Raw genomic sequence first — 16,811 nt, 5'->3', positions numbered from 1 at the left:
GAGATTTGCAGCTGATTTTCTTCAAGGGGAAATTTGATACATTGATAACTTCAATAACCATGGGCAGGGGGGTCATTGAATGCTAACATTACTCAAAAAAGGACTTGAATTCAATTACTCCATTTAATTGTTTCTTATTAAATTGTATTCTATGATAAATCTGAGTTAACGAACCCTATAAAAATTATCCCTAGTTAGTTCATTAATAAGTCATGGAAATGATTTTTCTCAAGACACACAAGATTTTCTCAAGTTGGAATACTTGGGAATATTGCTGGTTCAATGTTTGTTTGGATAAGATGGAGCAGAAGACAGGCTTGGATAAAGGAACACGTGGCCAAATCCTCAAAAATCAATAAAAATTCACACCTGGATTCAAGGTAGCATCACTCCTAATTACTTCTGAAAAGAAATGAAAATTTGATAAGTGATCTAGCCTCAAGAGCATTAGAATATAATGGCCATGTTCAGGAAATCCGTAGGAAGAAGACTTTTTTAAAAAAAAAATAAATTTCTAAGTTCTCTTTTTAGATAGGCTAGTCGATCTGAAGGTTCGAAACACATTTTTTGAAATAAAGTTGGGTAACTAGCCAACACAGCCAGCACAGAGTCTACATGCAGCAAGGCCCACTGGCCCACCCCATACTCCAGTCCTATCTCCCCAACAGCCAGCCAGCCAGCCCCACATTTACTGCTGTCCGTGCCTCTAGGCAAATGGACCCAAGCGTCTGCCTGCCCCAGCAACAGAGTCCTGCTTCCCACAGAAACCGGTTCCAAAGCCAGCAGAGACGGCGCTTTGAACTTGCTCAGGCCTTTTGACCATCACCATGCTGCGTATTGTGACTCTGTTAGTAGCTAGGAGCTGGAACTTAATTTTGTGGTCGAAATAACCCTGAGACCTTGGTGCCAACCAGGGAAATGCCAACTCCACTTAACTGTTTCTGTCTTCCGCTCAAGTCGGTCTACTTATTGAGAACTCACTCTGTGTTTAGCGTGGCATCACTTTCCTTAGAGTTGCTTCTGCAAAGATGGTCATTCTGCAGCCAACATATATTGCACTCAGTGTGCAACTCATCAAAAAGCATAGCTACAAATTATTATTAAAACAGTTTTTGTTTTTCTCTCCAAAACCTCAGAGACCTATGTTTGGGGGGAAAAAAAAAAGCTGCATGGGCATTTAACTTTCCAAGAGTAGTTAACGACCAGTGCTGTGAAGACTTACACATCAGGCTGAAATAAGACAGCCTTCGTTTGTCATCTCCAATGGGGTCACCCCGGCGGAAGGTGGTGACTGCAGCCGCGGAGGTTTAATCAGGGCTCCTAACTTGGTTCAGACAGTGGAGGAGCGCGGGTAGCAGATGACAGACTTCACGAGTACAGATGAGCTAATATGCATGTTCCAAGCCCTGCTATTTAGGACATCTTGAAGTTCTGTCTCATCACCACAGTAAGAGCAAGAAAGAGATGGAGTCAGATTTTACAACCAAAGTCAGCTCACAATGTGGTAATAAAAACCATTCAAAGCAATTCATATTCAATACCCAATTTAATTGTCCTCTGGATGTCTCAGGGCCTCAATCAAGCATCCCAACAGCTGCTCCCCAGGGAGCCTGCCTGCCTGCAGCCCTCCCTCTCAAGTGGCAGTAAGACACATGGGAAGTCAAAAGGCCCGCAAGTAAGAGGCAGCATCCGCTGTTTTCTGACATTTGAGAGGCGGATTTCTCTCTGATTCTCAAAAGTGCATGCTCAGTTGTCTGAGAGGAAAAAAACAATGCCAGTGTGCTGTGTTGAGTCAGGGGAGACTGAGAAAGAAGAAAGGTACAAGTGGATTCTGAAATCCCATTTTAGCAGGCCGTTTCTGGGGTGTGGGTTTGAGCAGGCTGCCAACTCACATGCCTTCCAAGCCATACAGGTGACATGAGTGAGGGTGATGGGGCTGTGCCTCATCTCAGGGGCAACCGCTGCTGAGTTCCAGCTGATTGCTGCCAGGCAGAAAGGAAGACCCTGGGTCCACAGATTTTCTAAGAAATCTGGATTTTCACGCAAAATCGTTGGGTTTTGAAGTGTTGGCAGCAAACCCGGTTTTAAAAAATAAGTGTGAGCCACACAGAACTCATCTGTGGGCTGGGTGTGGTCTATGCATCACTTGTTTGTGAACTTGTTCAGTAGCTTTATGACTTTCTGAGATTCCACGAAGCTTCAGCAACCTTACAGCTAGACGCCCGGTTACTCATCAGGAGAAAGAGTGTTTGTAGCTGGGGTGAGTGGGTGGAGGAGGCAGAGATTCAGGGGTCGGTGACATTTGTTGAATTTTGCTGTTATTCACCAGGTTTGTTTTGGGAAGTATCAGGAAGTGAACTAAAGAACTAGCAGCAAAGACCAGCAATAACAATGTCTTAAACGAGGCAGGGGTTGAATTTTCCCTCATGTAACATGAACTTCAGAGATAGGCAGTACAGAGCTGGAATTGTAGCTTTATGATATCACTGAAATCTCAAGATCCTTCTATATTTCTACTCTGCCATCCTTTGGAAGTGGCTTCTTTTAGCCTCAAGATTGCCTCATTGTCACAAAATGGCTGCTGGAGCATCCTCCAGCACACACATATTCCAGGCATTAGAAAAGATGGTAAGGACCATAGGATGGAAGCATTGTCCAGCTGAATAAGGCAGACTTTTAAGAGCTTTCCTGGAAGCTCCACCCCACAACTTCTGCATACAGCTCATTGGCCACCCCTATGTAGGAGGATGGAAAATGTGGCTGCAATTGTTAGTTTTAGCTGAGCACACTGCAGCCCCCAACAATGCAGGGGTTGTTAGGAAAAGGGGGAGATTGGATATTGCGGTGGTCACTGGCAGTGTCTACTATATTGGGAATCATCACAGTAATAGCTAAAAGGCAAACACAAGCACACACAGGTGAGACACTTGAACAGAGAAAGCAGTGCCTGTAAGAGGGATTGGTGATCATCCTGACAGAGTTGCTCTATAAATTAGCCACCAAACCTGAGCAGGAAAGATCCCCACAGCTGGGTTAATATGCACACCAAACATCTGTGCTGCCCAGCAAGCTCCTGAGAATGTTATGGGCAGAGCAGGCACAAAGGGGCATGCTGCACTGGCAGACATCGCAGCATCATGGGCTGTGCTAAAGGAGGAGACTGGCAATGAGTTGGTTGGGCATCAAGGGTGAGAGTAGAGGGCGCTGGCTCTCAACCTCCACTGCACACTGGAATCACCCGGGGACATTTAAAGCCTCCCTAGGAAGTGAATCCTTGAGGAGATTAACCCATTTGCCGAAGTCACACAGCTGGAAAGTCAGTGTAGCCAGGGTTGAACTTAGGTCCACTTGACAGCCAAAGCCACACACATACCACCACACTCCCAAGCTACTGGCCCCAGCAACAAGCCCAGGGTCTTTTCTCCCCTCATTCCCAGTCTTCTTTACCACTTGATGGGTGTATGCGTCGCCCAAAGAGAATCAAGTTTGGGATAGTTCAAAAGAAAGCAGGTGACAGCTTTCCTGCTAAGTAAGCAATGTCTGTCTCCTAAAAGCCAATGGCCATAAGGAGAAGGAGGTGGTAGAGGAGGGTGCCTGGAGCAAGGTGTCTGCCATGGAGCAGAAGCAGCAGGGTCGCAATTTGTGAATCATGGAGATTTGGGCAGTACAGGAATGGGGGTTTGTAACTGGGACGAAAGATAAGTATTATGCTGTTTATTGAGATCTATGTCAGATTCTTGACATGTTTTTCTAAGCCCCACAAAAGCGTTGTGCATTAGGTTCCCTATTTGACAAATCAGGAAAGTGGGGCTCTGAGGGGCTGCATCTTTTCAAATGAAAGGAAAAGGAGAAGGGGGGAGATGCAATCAAGATGGCAGAAGACAGCACACAGATCCACTAACCGAGGCCTGCCACTAATTTGAAATGAATCCCTTAAGAATTTCAAAGTAGAAACAGGCTTCCCCAAAGGGAAGGCAACAGTAGCTCTGCTACCTTCCTTGCTCAATGCCTGAATCATCTGAGAATTGAGAGCAGGTTGGGCAGTGGCCAGGTGCTGGCAAATCCAACGCATTCCCCCCACCTGTCCCATCCATTGGCTTCTATCAGAATGTTCCTGCTGCTTTTTTCAAAGAGCAATCTCTACAGGCACAGATACAAGTTAATCAGACTACCAAAAGTAGAAGCTCCTTGGGAGCAGACAGCATCTGATGTCGTCTTCTCCGAGAGCTTAGTAGTGATGCATCTGTCCTGATGCAAGTGAGTAACGAATGAAATGCAGAACTGAAGTGATGCTCTTGGACCCTCTAGCCCAGGGGCTTCAATGAGAAGGTACAGGGAGTGTCACCCAGTGGAGACAGAAGGCCGTGGACCAGAAACCCAGCTCCACCACTTCGCTGTGGGGCCCTGGAAACCTAACCTCTCTGCATCTGTTTCCACACCTATGAAAGAGATGATAACACCTTGCAGCACTGTTATGATTCAGTTAAATAATGTATGGAAAATGCCCAGCCTGTGGGCTCGGCACATAAAAGGCCCTCAAAAAATAGTAGCTCCCTTCCTTCCTTCTAAAAGACTTGGTGTGTCTCCAGAGGTTAATTGACAGCAAGTAGGGCAATAAGCCCAAGATGAAGGGCTAAGTGAAGGGCTCACTGCTAATTGAAGGTGAATATAAGAACATCTCCAAAACCATCACATAAGCTATTGGATGACTTTTCCCAGCTAGTGAAACCAAGCCTTATGACCCCTAGGCTGATGTCATCTGCCACTGAACCCAGGAGTATTCTACTTCCAGTTGTGACTGACAGGTGACTTACAAGCCTAAGAGTCTTGGCCTTTCTATCTATAAAGAATAGCAGATTTGGATTCTAGCCCTGGCTTTGTCACCGATTAGCTGCTGGGGTTTAGTTCTTCCTCTATCTAAAAACTGAAGCTGCAGTCTGCAGATCCACTCAACTTCTGTGAAGATAAATGAGAGTTGGGCGGTGCCTCGAGTGGAGCGGCGATAAACATTTGAATGAATGCGAACGTGTGCTCCTCAGAACAGCAGGAGTCTTCACTCACCTGCTCAGTTTTCCAGTTTGATCGGTTGCTCTAAACCCCCAGACCCAAACTCAGGCCTTGACCACCCTCTCTAGTTACATATTCTAGCCCTGGGTGACGGAAATTACAGAGGCAGATTTTTCTATTCATTTCTATGTGATAAGGAGCATTCCCAGTTCTGGGGGCCTGACCTCATAAATGAATTTACAAAGAACACCAGTGACTCATTTTCCTGAATCTTAATTGAAATGAAAATTTCCCACATTCTGGTTTTCTCACATCATTTGACTCAGGAGCAAGTCATTGTTGATGCCAGAGGACTTCAAAGGCCTGGTCTCTGCTACGTCTCAAATGTGACCCCCTTCTTCTGCCCCTCTCGTGTGAGCATATACAGTAATTCTTCTATAGTTAAACTCATAGCCCAAGAGCAGCGGATTTTCTAATTCAGGCATTTTAATAACTGTATAGTATATCCACGGTCCCAAGGGGAGTGGTTATGAGCAAGGAATGTATTCCAGTGACAATCTTCAAAGACTAAGAATTATTAGAAAATCATTTTCTCCTTCGCTAAAGGTCAGTGAGTAAATTATAATATAAAATGTCTGTGGAATAATAGATGGCCATACTTGCTGACTTAAACACTCCAGGGATATGTTTATTCATTTTATATAATTTGGTAGCAAACCTCTTTTGTCCAAGTAAAGTTTTACTTTCCCCTAATGATGTTTCACAGAAAAAGGCCAAACTAAAACGGCAAGATAAAATGCTGGTGATATGCTACATCTTCATTTGACAGCCTCATGATATCCTTATGGAAAGGAAGAACATAGACTGTGTTATAAACACGTGGGCAAATTCATCCCATGGAACTCAGGAGATGAATTCCAGTCATCCAACAAGTGTTTACTGAGGCCCTCATTGCAATGCTAGGCTCATGTTAGACTCTATACAGTCCTGGCTTTCAAGGAACTTACGATTTACTGGGGACCTCAATAAGCAAGCAATTCCAAAACAACAAAAGCCATGACAGAGAAAAGAGAATGCTAGGAGAGGGCAGGGCAGCCCTTCAGCTCTTGAGGGTTATCTTAAAGAATTTGTGAAACATAGGGAGTTAGCGGGGAAAAGAAAATCGGTGAGAGGACAGCATAGAGAAAACAGTGTACACAAAGCTACAGAAGAGAACTTGGAGCAGGTCCAGGGTTTAAACAGAAGTGTAAACACAATTAAAGTTTAAACAGAGAAGTTTAATGTGATTCAGATGAGTGCTCTGGAAAGATCATGCAGAAGGGCCACAACTGGAGGCAGAGATGGCAGCTGGGGCTGTTGCCAGGCAAAGAGGAGGGAGCTCAAATGGCATTGCAGAATGTCCCCTGAGCGGTCTCTTAGTGCAGGCAATGAGATAAGTGCTTCAGGAGCTTTATCTCATTAAATCCTACAACAATCTGGAGGGAGGAACGGATCCTCATTTTTCAGATAAGACAACTGCTGATACTGTCCTGTTTTCTTATCATCTGTTGTCCCCATGATCTCTCAACAACTCAAATGTATTTACTTATTGCTTCCTCTGCTGCTTAAAACAGTGCTTGGCACGTAGATGCTCAAGGAGTACAGGATAGATAGGTGGGTGAATGAGCAGACTGATCAAGGACTACAGACAAGAAGACGTTAAGTTAAGCGGCCCATGCCTGCTGCATTCACTGTACTTACCACACTAATTTGCAACTCTTAGTCTCTGCTGGTCCTTTTTAGTCTCCTGGGCTTATCCCTCATCCCACTGATCTCCAGACTGCCCTGGACTCAGTCTTGGGGCCCCCTGTCTTTTCTATCTACACCCGCTTCACTGCTGATTTCATCTACTCCTCTGATTTTAAATAACATCAATTCACTGATGACGCTCAGATTTCTACCTCCAGGTGGAGCTTTCCCATGAACTTCAGAGCCTTGCATCCCGCCTACTCAGCATCCCCACCTGGATGTCTCGTTAACGGGCGTCTCAAACTTACCGCGTCCGCAAAGCTGCTTTCATTGTCTTCTTCATCTCAGCTGACGGCAACTCTCTTCTTCCAGTTGCTCAGGCTAAAACTTTGCATCATTCTTTTCTTGTCTCTCTCACAACCTTTATCCAATCCATCAGCAAATCCTATTAACTCTTATCTTCAAAATATATCCAGAATCCAACTTGTCACAAGCTCTGCTGCTGCCACCCTAGTCTGGCCCACCTTCATTTTGTCCGGATGATTACAAAAGCTTCTCACTGGTTCCCCTCTCAGTTGATTCCCACTGCCTGGCTGATTCGTTAAAGCTTAAATCAGACCACTGCTCAAAACTCCTACACTGGCTCCCAGAGTCAAAAGTGAAGTCCTTACTGTGGCCTAAGAGGCAGCCTCCAGTGCTACCCCAATTCCTCTCTGCCTCTCCCGTTAGACTCCTCACACTCACCCTTCTCCAGCCACATGGGCCGTCTGGCTGCTCCCAGAATACACCAACCATCCCACTGGAGTCTGCACCTGCTGTATCCTTCAGAATGGTTTCCCGACAGATGCATAGCTCACTTCCTCACATCTTTCAGGTCTGTACAAGTGTCAGCTTCTGAAAGAGCCAGTCCATCTAAAACTGTAACCCCTTCCCCTCCGCTTGTACATACCACCGAATTCACTACAGATTTTACTTATTTACTTTTTCTGCCTCTCCCTGGCCCTTAACTGCAGTAGAGCAAGAATTTTGTTTTGCTCACTCCTGTGTTCCCAATACCTACCACAATGCCAGGCACATGGTACATCTCAATATTTATTAAACAAATGCATGAACAAACTAAGTGAATAAATAAATGAATTCTCTTTTTTACAGGATCTTCTTCATGCCAGCCATACCGGGCAGGAACCAGAGAGACACACTGAGGAGGCACTCAGAAAATTTTGATAGAATTGAATTTACATATAGCTGATAAAGCCTAGATAGAAAGGTTGATGTATTTAGCTTGAATCCTTCACTTTAGTGGTCTAATCAACAGATAAATGACAAGCAAAGAATGAAACAATCCAAAAATGTTTTTCAAAACAATTTTGTGAATTTTATTTTTACAAAAATTTTTTAAATTCATATTTTAAAATGTATACCAAGGCAAAAAAATCATATAAGCTATATCATAAATACAAGAGTTTCAAAACATACAAGAGACATATAATGTAAAAAAAAATTTATATATATGAAGTCCAATGTAATTTATAATACAAAAAAATACAGCAAGGGAAAATGCTTTAAAAATGCTCATCTGCAAACTACAAAACAAAATCCTCCTCTTGACCAACTGCATGAACTGCCATGAAATTTGCAGCTCCATCATATTAGGTATCTCTTCTTTCTTCATGTTACCTTGTCTTTCTTCCCATTTTTCTTTTAAGACAGGGTCTTGCTATGTCACCCAGGCTGGACTCAAACTCCAGGGCTCAAGGAATCCTCCTGTCTTAGCCTCCCAAGGAGCTGGGATTACAGGCACGTGCCACCGCACCTGGCTCTTAATTTCTTTTTAAGACAAGGGCCATTCAAGGCTTTTTAAAAACTGATGTGTGTTGTTATACTTTAACAGTCAGTGGCTTTTAATTCCAAAAGGTAATACTTTATACTCTGCCTACGTGAGATGAGCCCCTAAACAGTGTGTACAAATAAAATTATGATTTGGGTATTCTAAGGAGACATACCATTTACAGAAATTTCTTTTGATAAAATTAAGGTTTCACTTTTCACATTTGCTTAAATCACAGTAAGCCTGTAAACTAGCTCCTCGACCCACCATTTAAAAACAAAAAAACCTCCTTAACAATGCAAAGGATTGTATTCACTGTATTTATGATTCCATCAAAGGCTAAATAGCTTATCTAAAATACATCTGAGTGATCTACTCCCTTACCCTCTCCCCGACCTACCCCACAGTTATACTAATATGCACCAGCAATAAAAACAAGTTGTCTACTATTAACACTAGTAATCATTTGATTTAGTTCCAGTTACAGAAACAAAAAAATCTTTGAATTTTGATTATATTTTCTGGGAACCACATCTACTACTAATTTATCTCCATTGCCCTTAATAATATATTTCAGAGAAAATGTTTCTTTAGATTTATGCTTCAACTAAAGTTCCTGATCAGGAGGTCAAAAATAGCCAGTTATTGAGTTTTTTCCCGTCAAAAGCTATTTTTCCTGATTAACCTTGGAGATAAAAGAAGAGAAAGGAAAGAAGGAAGGAAAAGAGGGAGAGAGAGACAAGGGAAAGGAAAATAGGTTGGTTGGAAGGTTAATCTTCTAGAGTTACAGTGACTCGTCTGGAATTACACAGAAAACCAGAGAATTCTCTTGAAATTCATTAAAAGAATGGCATTCACAATGCCATTCATCTAAAAGTAAATGGAATTAGATGAAAATTGTTCTATTTCACATTTCTTAGAAAAATCTTATTAAGGCTTATGATTAAAATTGGCCCCACCTCAATGACTAACATTTAGCAGTGGAGAAACTGCTTTTTAAAAAAGAAAAAAGTGAGGATTAGGAAAGATCAGGTTCATTCAAGTAAGAAGTCTGATATGTAAGAAACCAGAGGGAGCAGGAATAGTGTCCAACTCAGATACTGACAACTAGAGTCCAGATACGGCACAGGGCTGCCAGCAGCTACAGTGAGAAAAGGGTAGACCAATAAAATCTACTCCTTCCAACATACAAGTTTTACTTCACAAAAAGAACTGCTGAAGGCCAGGCCAGTGGCTCATATCTGCAATCCCAACACTTTGGGAGGCTGAGGCAGGAGGATTACTTGAGGCCAAGAGTTCAAGACCAGCCTAGACAACATAGTGAGACCCTGTCTCCACAATAAAATTTAAAAATTAGCTGGGTGTGGTGGCTCGTGCCTGTAGTCTCAGCTGCTTGGGAGGCTGAGGCAGGAGGATTGCTTGAACCCAGGAGTTTGAGGCTGCAATGAGGTATGATTATGCCACTGCACTCCAGCCTGGGTGATAGTGCAAGACCCTGTCTCCATTAAAAGAGAAGGGGCCTGGCCAGGCACGGTGGCTCACGCCTGTAATCTTAGCACTTTGGGAGGCCAAGGCGGGTAGATCATGAGGTCAAGAGATCGAGACCATCCTGGCCAACATGGTGAAACCCTGTCTCTACTAAAAATACAAAAATTAGCCTGGCATGTGCGCACACCCGTAGTCCCAGCTACTCGGGAGGCTGAGGCAGGAGAATTGCTTGAACCCAGGAGGCAGCGGTTGTGGTGAGCCGAGATCGCGCCACTGCACTCCAGCCTGGCAACAGAGCAAGACTCTGTCTCCAAAAACAAAAAAAAAAGGTGGGGGGGCCTGCTAAATCCAAGACTCACTTATTGAGTCAATTAAAGGAAATGGTGCAGACTATGCACACAGACACAATATTTTTAAAGCAAATTTAAAGAATGCAAAAAAACTCTAAGATTGTATTTAGGAGAACAAAACCCCCTTGGGGTAAGTGTGGTTCAAAAAGCAGGCCACTGCTACCCTGAGGCACAGCCTGCATAACAGTAATAAATACAGACAGTATTAAAATACCAATTTCTTCCAAATTCTTCTCATTAATTATGTCAACCATTTTGAATGCATCAAGACAGAATTTTACCAACAGTACAACAAGGTATGTATTCACATTTTCATTTGCATCCTAAGGACAAACTGTTAATGATGATCATGAAAAACAAGATTAAAGGTATGTTCATTTGGGAAAAAGCTACATTAATATTATTCATCCAACCACAAACACTTTTGTAATGAATGCAATACTGCAAAACAATTCAGAGCTTTATAAAAAGCTGATATCAGGGTTTCATTAGAATTTTTTTCCAATTCAAAAATTTAAAAAGTTCAACTACATTAATGCTTAACTATTTTATTCTAAAGTCTGTAAAATATATAAAATACCAAGATTATCCACAGTCACATATGTTTTGAAGTCAGGGGACACATGTATTTTCTTAAGATTGGTTCCATTTGTGTAGAAGGTCTGTGAGGATTCCCCAGTGACAACGTTCCACCACTGTTCAGAGAAAAATAAAATTCTCATTAGATTGGTAATTACACTGTGTGACAATTTATAGTGCCAGCAGATCCTTTACCCTATCTCCTCCCCCCAACCGAACTCAAGCAAACAGGAGGAAAATGTCTGGATTTAATGCTGAATATACTATTCAACCTGGTCAGCCTTTTCCTGATGAACACTGGTGATGGCCTCACTGCTCCGCCTACACCCAACTCCAACCGTTGAGTTGTGCTGGAGAAACATGCAGCCTGCTTGAGAGCTGCAGACAGGAAGCTACAGAGTCCATTACAGCAGTGGCCAGACTCAACTCTCTTGTCTGCATGTCCTTCTCGGGAGAATGGGCAGAAGATTCCCCCTCTCTTCACTCAAATGCCCCTTTGCAGACACAGACTGGTATTCTGACAGAGACCCAAACTATTCATAATATGGGCTACAGGAAACAATGTTCTCTCTACTGAATCTTCCCTTTCCCCAGGTGTGATGCAAGAGCCCTTGACCAAGTTTCTTTATAAAATAATCTATATTATTTATTTACTAAACAAATACTGAACATCTCAAACGTAGCAAGGGCTCTAGCCAAGTCCTTCCTTTCCCTCCCAATCACTGAATTTGCTTATAATATTTATATTCATTTAACAAATGGGAATCATAAAGTTTACCCATGAATCTCACAGCTAAAATGGGGGCAAGAGACAATACATGTAAACTTATTCTGAAAAGGCCTCAAGCTCACCATAATCCTGAGTATTATGAACACAGTAATAGTGTCACCCACCTTTGTGCCTATGGCAGTACCTAGCATTCTGTCTTTCCCATGTGAGTGGGTCAAGTAAGCATGTTCACTATTAGTAATAGTAACTGCTAAAAGCATACCCAATGGACTTCGGTAAACCTCACTGAACCAGCATGCACTAACTTGGGATTTTCCAGAACTCACAAGTTTGCTTTGTAAAATAACAATGTAATCAAGCACATTCCACCAACCTGAGATTCATTTGTTTTCAGTCACTAAGGCTCTTAGAGATCACATAGTTCAACTACCCAAAAAATGTACAGCACCAAGAACAAACCCTAACTATGGACTGTGGGTGATAATGATGTGTCAATGTGGATCCATCAATTGTAACAAATGCACATCTCTGGTGGGGGGATGTTCATAATGGGAGAGGCTATGTGTTTGTGGGGGAAAGGGGTATATGGGAAATCTCTGAAATGAGTTAGGTATTATCATTACATCAATTTACAGATAAGAAAATCAAGGCACAGAAGTTAAACAATCTTGTGCAAGGTCACAAACCTAATGAGTGGCAGAGGCAGGCTTTGAACTCAGGCAGCCTGTCTCAAGGCCAAAGCCCACTCTCCTGACCATTACACTCTGCTGCCACCAAGTCATGGCACACCACCATTTATCACCATGTATTCCATACTTCAGATCAGCTTTCCCTTCATGCACATGAATTAATGTGAATTTCTTGTCATTCAGTATGTACTCTGTGGCATAATGCAGGTAAACAGCTAAATTATTTTTTCACTTATAAATAGGAATAATTTGGAAGTTAAGAACTTTTTAAGCTTCTGGATACCTACTTTATCTTACTGGCACTCAATTTATACAGCTTGGATTCTAAAGTAAACAGGCTCAAAAGGCCTATTTTCTTGGACACTACAGCAGCTGTTCCTTTTTACTTTTAATTTGCTCTGTGCTTTTGGTTAGTCTCATTAACATGCTGGGTAGATGCAGGCTGGGCTATATCATAATCAGTTGAATAAGCTAGTAATCAAACCAGAAGGCAAAGGCAGCCTGATTGTCATTTAAATATACAAACTAAATACATAGGCTAGAAGTTCTTTCACCCTTCAGACATAACATCTATAGTATGTAAACCTATTCTGCTGCTTTATTTCAAGGTTCCCCAAGAACTCTGCAAATATGGTCACTGATCTTTGTAACATCTTATAAACCAGACTCTCAATTATGTGATGGCATTCTGTGGAGGCCAGAGAATCAAATGATGTGGTCTCTAGAAACTTGGTGTCAAAGCTGAGCAGTTAAATTTGCCAGCAGCTAATATAGCCGAAGACTCCCCAGCTTCCAACACAGACAGCAATGACTCTCCTCTAAGCATCATCCCCAGAGCAGACTGAGTTCTAGTTTATCTTTACACTAAAGGAGAACAATTGGTGGTCATTTCTCAGGATCTCCTAATAACTGAATAAAGATGTAGGTTAATGCAACATTTTGTAAACAGAATTGTGTTTTCAATGAAACCTTGTAAAGGGATAACAAACATCCTTTCTTTTTTAAAAAAATTTTTATTGATAATTAAGTTGTACATATTTTGGGGGTACATGTGATACAATGTGTAATGATCAAATTAGGATAATTGGGATATCCACCTCAAATATTTATCTTTTCTTTGTGTTGGGAACATTATAATTCTTCTAGCTATTTTGAAATATACAACAAATTATTAACTATAATTTCCCTACTGTACTATCAAATACTAGAAATTACTCCTTTTGTTTATCTGTATTTTTGTACCCCTTAGTACATCCTTTCATAAAGCTAAAAACTGTCCTCTAATTTATCTTTTTTATAAGCTAGATTCTTATGGTGGTAAAACTGCAGCCGTGTGGGTCTCATGTAACCAAAACACCAGTCATTCAAATATTTCCAAACACTTATCCTGCCTTAGACAATTAATGAGAATCATCTCCTACACTTGAATGTTTTCAGTAAGAAATAACAGTATCATAAGATCTTATTAGGAATCAATTTTAAATGAAAAAGCTTCCAGAATGTCCAAGTGATCAGCCCAATATAGAGGAGTCCCCAGTCCCTGGGCCATGGACCGGTACTGGTCTGTGGCCTTTTAGGAACCCATCCGCAGAGCAGAAGGTGAGCGGCTGGTGAGTGAACATTGCCACCTGAGCTTTGTCTCCTGACAGATCAGTGGTGGCATTAGTTTCTCACAGGAGCAAGAGCCCTACTGTGAACTGCACATGTGAGGGATCTAGCTTGCGCACTCCTTACGAGAATCTAATGCTGATGATCTGAGGTGGAACAGTTTAATCCTGAAACCATTCCCCGCTCCCCACTTCCTACCACCACCCCATCTGTGGAAAAATTGTCTTCCAAGGAAACTAGTCCCTAGTGCCAAAAAGGCTGGGGACCACTGATATAGAGTATCATCTTCTACCACTTTTACAAGTAAACTGCTATTCAAAAGACTCACTTCAAGCATTCCCCTCCAGGTGAAGCCTCTGCTAACTCTCTGAGGTTGGTCTGGTCACTCCTCTCCTTTGTGCTTCCACCTCCCTCATGAAAGCATGTCCCACACCCCTTCTAAACTTTAGGGACTTTATTGGTTTACCACCTGCTTCCCCCATAGACCGTAAGCTGCTGAAAGGCAGGAACCAAGCCATAAACATTGTGCCACAGAGCAGTAGCTTAGCACACACTGGACATTCAACACAGTCTTTTTGAGTGGATAGATAAAAGATGCATCAAAAAAACACCAAAAATATGACCCTGATGCACCACAACACATTCAAATCGCGGCCTCAATCACTAGTAAGTTTTAAAAAGCCAATTAGCTAGAGAAAACAGAGGCAGAGACCCGGGTTTGAGTCCTGGCTTTTCTATTTACTAATTATGTAACTTTATTTTTGGTTTTTTTGTTTGTTTGTTTTTGAGATAGTCTCGCTCTGTTGCCCAGGCTGGAGTACAGTGGTGTGATCTTAGCTGACTGCAACCTCTGCTCCCCCGGGGTTCAAGTGAGTCTCACCTCTCAGCCTCCCAAGTAGCTGGGACTACAGGTGCCCGCCACAAAACCCAGCTAATTTTTGTATTTTTAGCAGAGATGGGGTTTTGCCATGTTGGCCAGGCTGGTCTTCAACTTCTGACCTCAAGTGATCTGCCCGCTTTGGCCTCCCAAAGTGCTGGGATTACAGGTGTGAGTCACCATACCCGGCACTAATTATGTAACTTTAGGAAAGTTATAACCTCCATAGAAAATCATTTTCCTCATCTGTAAACCAAGAATGAAATTTAAGCCTCAAAAAGCTGGCTAGTAAGATGAGGGGAGTGAAGCGTTTTGTAAACTATAAAGCCATATACTGCTGCTATTATTATTACTGAAGAAATTTCAAAAATATATTTTTTTAAAGATTTTCAACCAACATAGTTAATTGTGAATGACATGGAAAACAGAACTAAGTTAAACACCCAACTTGCTAGTCATTCTAATGCCCCAAGTTTAGTATGAGGCAGTATGACAGCTCTGGATTGAGGGCATCCCTGCCACTGTCACCAAAGCTTCCCCAAGATCTGAGGAAAGTAGTCTTGTGGATCTCAGTTTCATCACTACAAAATGGGGATAATAGTAACTGCCTTTTTTTTTCTTTTCCTTTTTATTTATTTTTTTAATTTATCTATTTATTTATTTATTTTCTTTTTTGAGACAGAGTTTTGCTCTTGTTGCCTAGGCTGGAGTGCAATGGTGTGATCTCGGCTCACTGCAACCTTCGCCTCCCGGGTTCAAGCGATTCTCCTGCCTCAGCCTCCCAAGTAGCTGGGATTACAGGCATATGCCACCATGCCCGGCTATTTTTTGTATTTTTAGTAGAGATAGGGTTTCACCATTTGGCCAGGCTGGTCTCAAACTCCTGACCTCTGGTGATCCGCCCGCCTTGGCCTCCCAAAGTGCTAGGATTACAGGCGTGAGCCACCATGGCTGGCTTTTAATTATTTTTTAAAGTTTTTTCTGGTTCGTTTTTGTTTTCAATATTTTTTTCTGTTCTTTTCTTTAGTTACTAAACTCATTTTACTGCCAGATTTTTTTTTTTTTTTTTTTTTTGAGACAGGATGTTGCTCTGTCACCCAGGGTGGAGTGAAGTGGCGCAATCATGGCTCAAAGCAGCCTTGACCTCACAGACTCCAGCGATCCTCCCACCTTAGCCTCCGGAGTAGCAGCCTTTTTACTCTGCTGGGTTGTAAAAGGCCCAACTGAGAAACAGGAAGTGAAAATAGCTTGGAAAGTATGATATAGGCTATTATTTTCTTTCACAGTTCTTGGGGAACTCTTACCTTAATATATCCTCCAGCAGAGAGAAGCATTTTGCCATCTGGAGAAAAGCAAAGGTCAGTCACCCAGCCTCCATGGGTAGCAGCTCCTTCTTCTGAAAGCGGAGCACACAAATGAAGAAGCTCACCGTTTGAGACATTCCATATCTACGTAAACATGATACACAATTCATTAACAGAGTTATCCAGAAGCTTCTCTGGTTTTAAAACATATATATGTCCATATATATGTATTCTAAAATTATTTTACTAGACTTTATTGTAAACAACCCTAACACAGATGCTAATATTGCATTTCCAGTGGCATTTAATATATAAGCAGTGCTCTTGATTTTTCAAATAAAGGTACACCAGAATAAGAAAAAGAAACAGAGGCATAAATGGTAAAAGAAAATTAAATAATCATCTGTAAATCTCTCCCTAGAAAATCCAAGAGAACCGAATGGAAAAACTCATTAGAAACAGTTCAGTAAGATAGTACATATACAAACAAAAATCAGTAACTTTCCTATATTCTGAATAATCAGGGAGAAAAAAATTTTTTTAATGTACCAACAAAAATTTTTAAAATAACACAATTTTAAGGGAGACAACTTTTTCCTGCAGTGGTTGAAAAATGAAACACT

At 41.9% G+C, this 16,811-nt stretch overlaps 2 protein-coding genes across 8 annotated transcripts in view; one reads left to right on the top strand and one right to left on the bottom strand.

The window, feature by feature from the left end:
• The window catches only part of ANKS1B (ankyrin repeat and sterile alpha motif domain containing 1B), a 1,254,535-nt gene extending 1,245,062 nt beyond the window's left edge, over positions 1-9,473 (top strand). For all 3 annotated transcript variants that reach the window (XM_019038847.3, XM_019038842.4, XM_031016570.3), the window contains one exon: positions 7,888-9,473. In XM_019038847.3, coding sequence (XP_018894392.2) covers positions 7,888-7,959 — 72 coding nt within the window. In that variant the 3' untranslated portion in view covers positions 7,960-9,473. The remainder of the gene's footprint in view (positions 1-7,887) is intronic.
• APAF1 (apoptotic peptidase activating factor 1) overlaps positions 8,086-16,811 on the bottom strand; it is an 89,601-nt gene continuing 80,875 nt past the window's right edge. For 4 of the 5 annotated variants that reach the window (XM_019038859.3, XM_019038860.4, XM_055358882.2 and 1 more), the window contains 2 exons: positions 16,189-16,332; positions 8,086-11,096 (listed from right to left, as the gene is read on the bottom strand). In XM_019038859.3, the coding sequence (XP_018894404.2) occupies positions 10,950-11,096; positions 16,189-16,332 (291 nt within the window). In that variant the 3' untranslated portion in view covers positions 8,086-10,949. The remainder of the gene's footprint in view (positions 11,097-16,188; positions 16,333-16,811) is intronic. The other variant, XR_008670562.2, reaches the window with a different exon arrangement.

This window comes from Gorilla gorilla, chromosome 10, assembly GCF_029281585.2.
Source record: "Gorilla gorilla gorilla isolate KB3781 chromosome 10, NHGRI_mGorGor1-v2.1_pri, whole genome shotgun sequence".
NCBI classification, from domain to species: Eukaryota; Metazoa; Chordata; class Mammalia; order Primates; family Hominidae; genus Gorilla; species Gorilla gorilla.
Note: the sequence above shows the minus strand (reverse complement) of the source record. Positions and strands in the feature narration are given on the sequence as shown.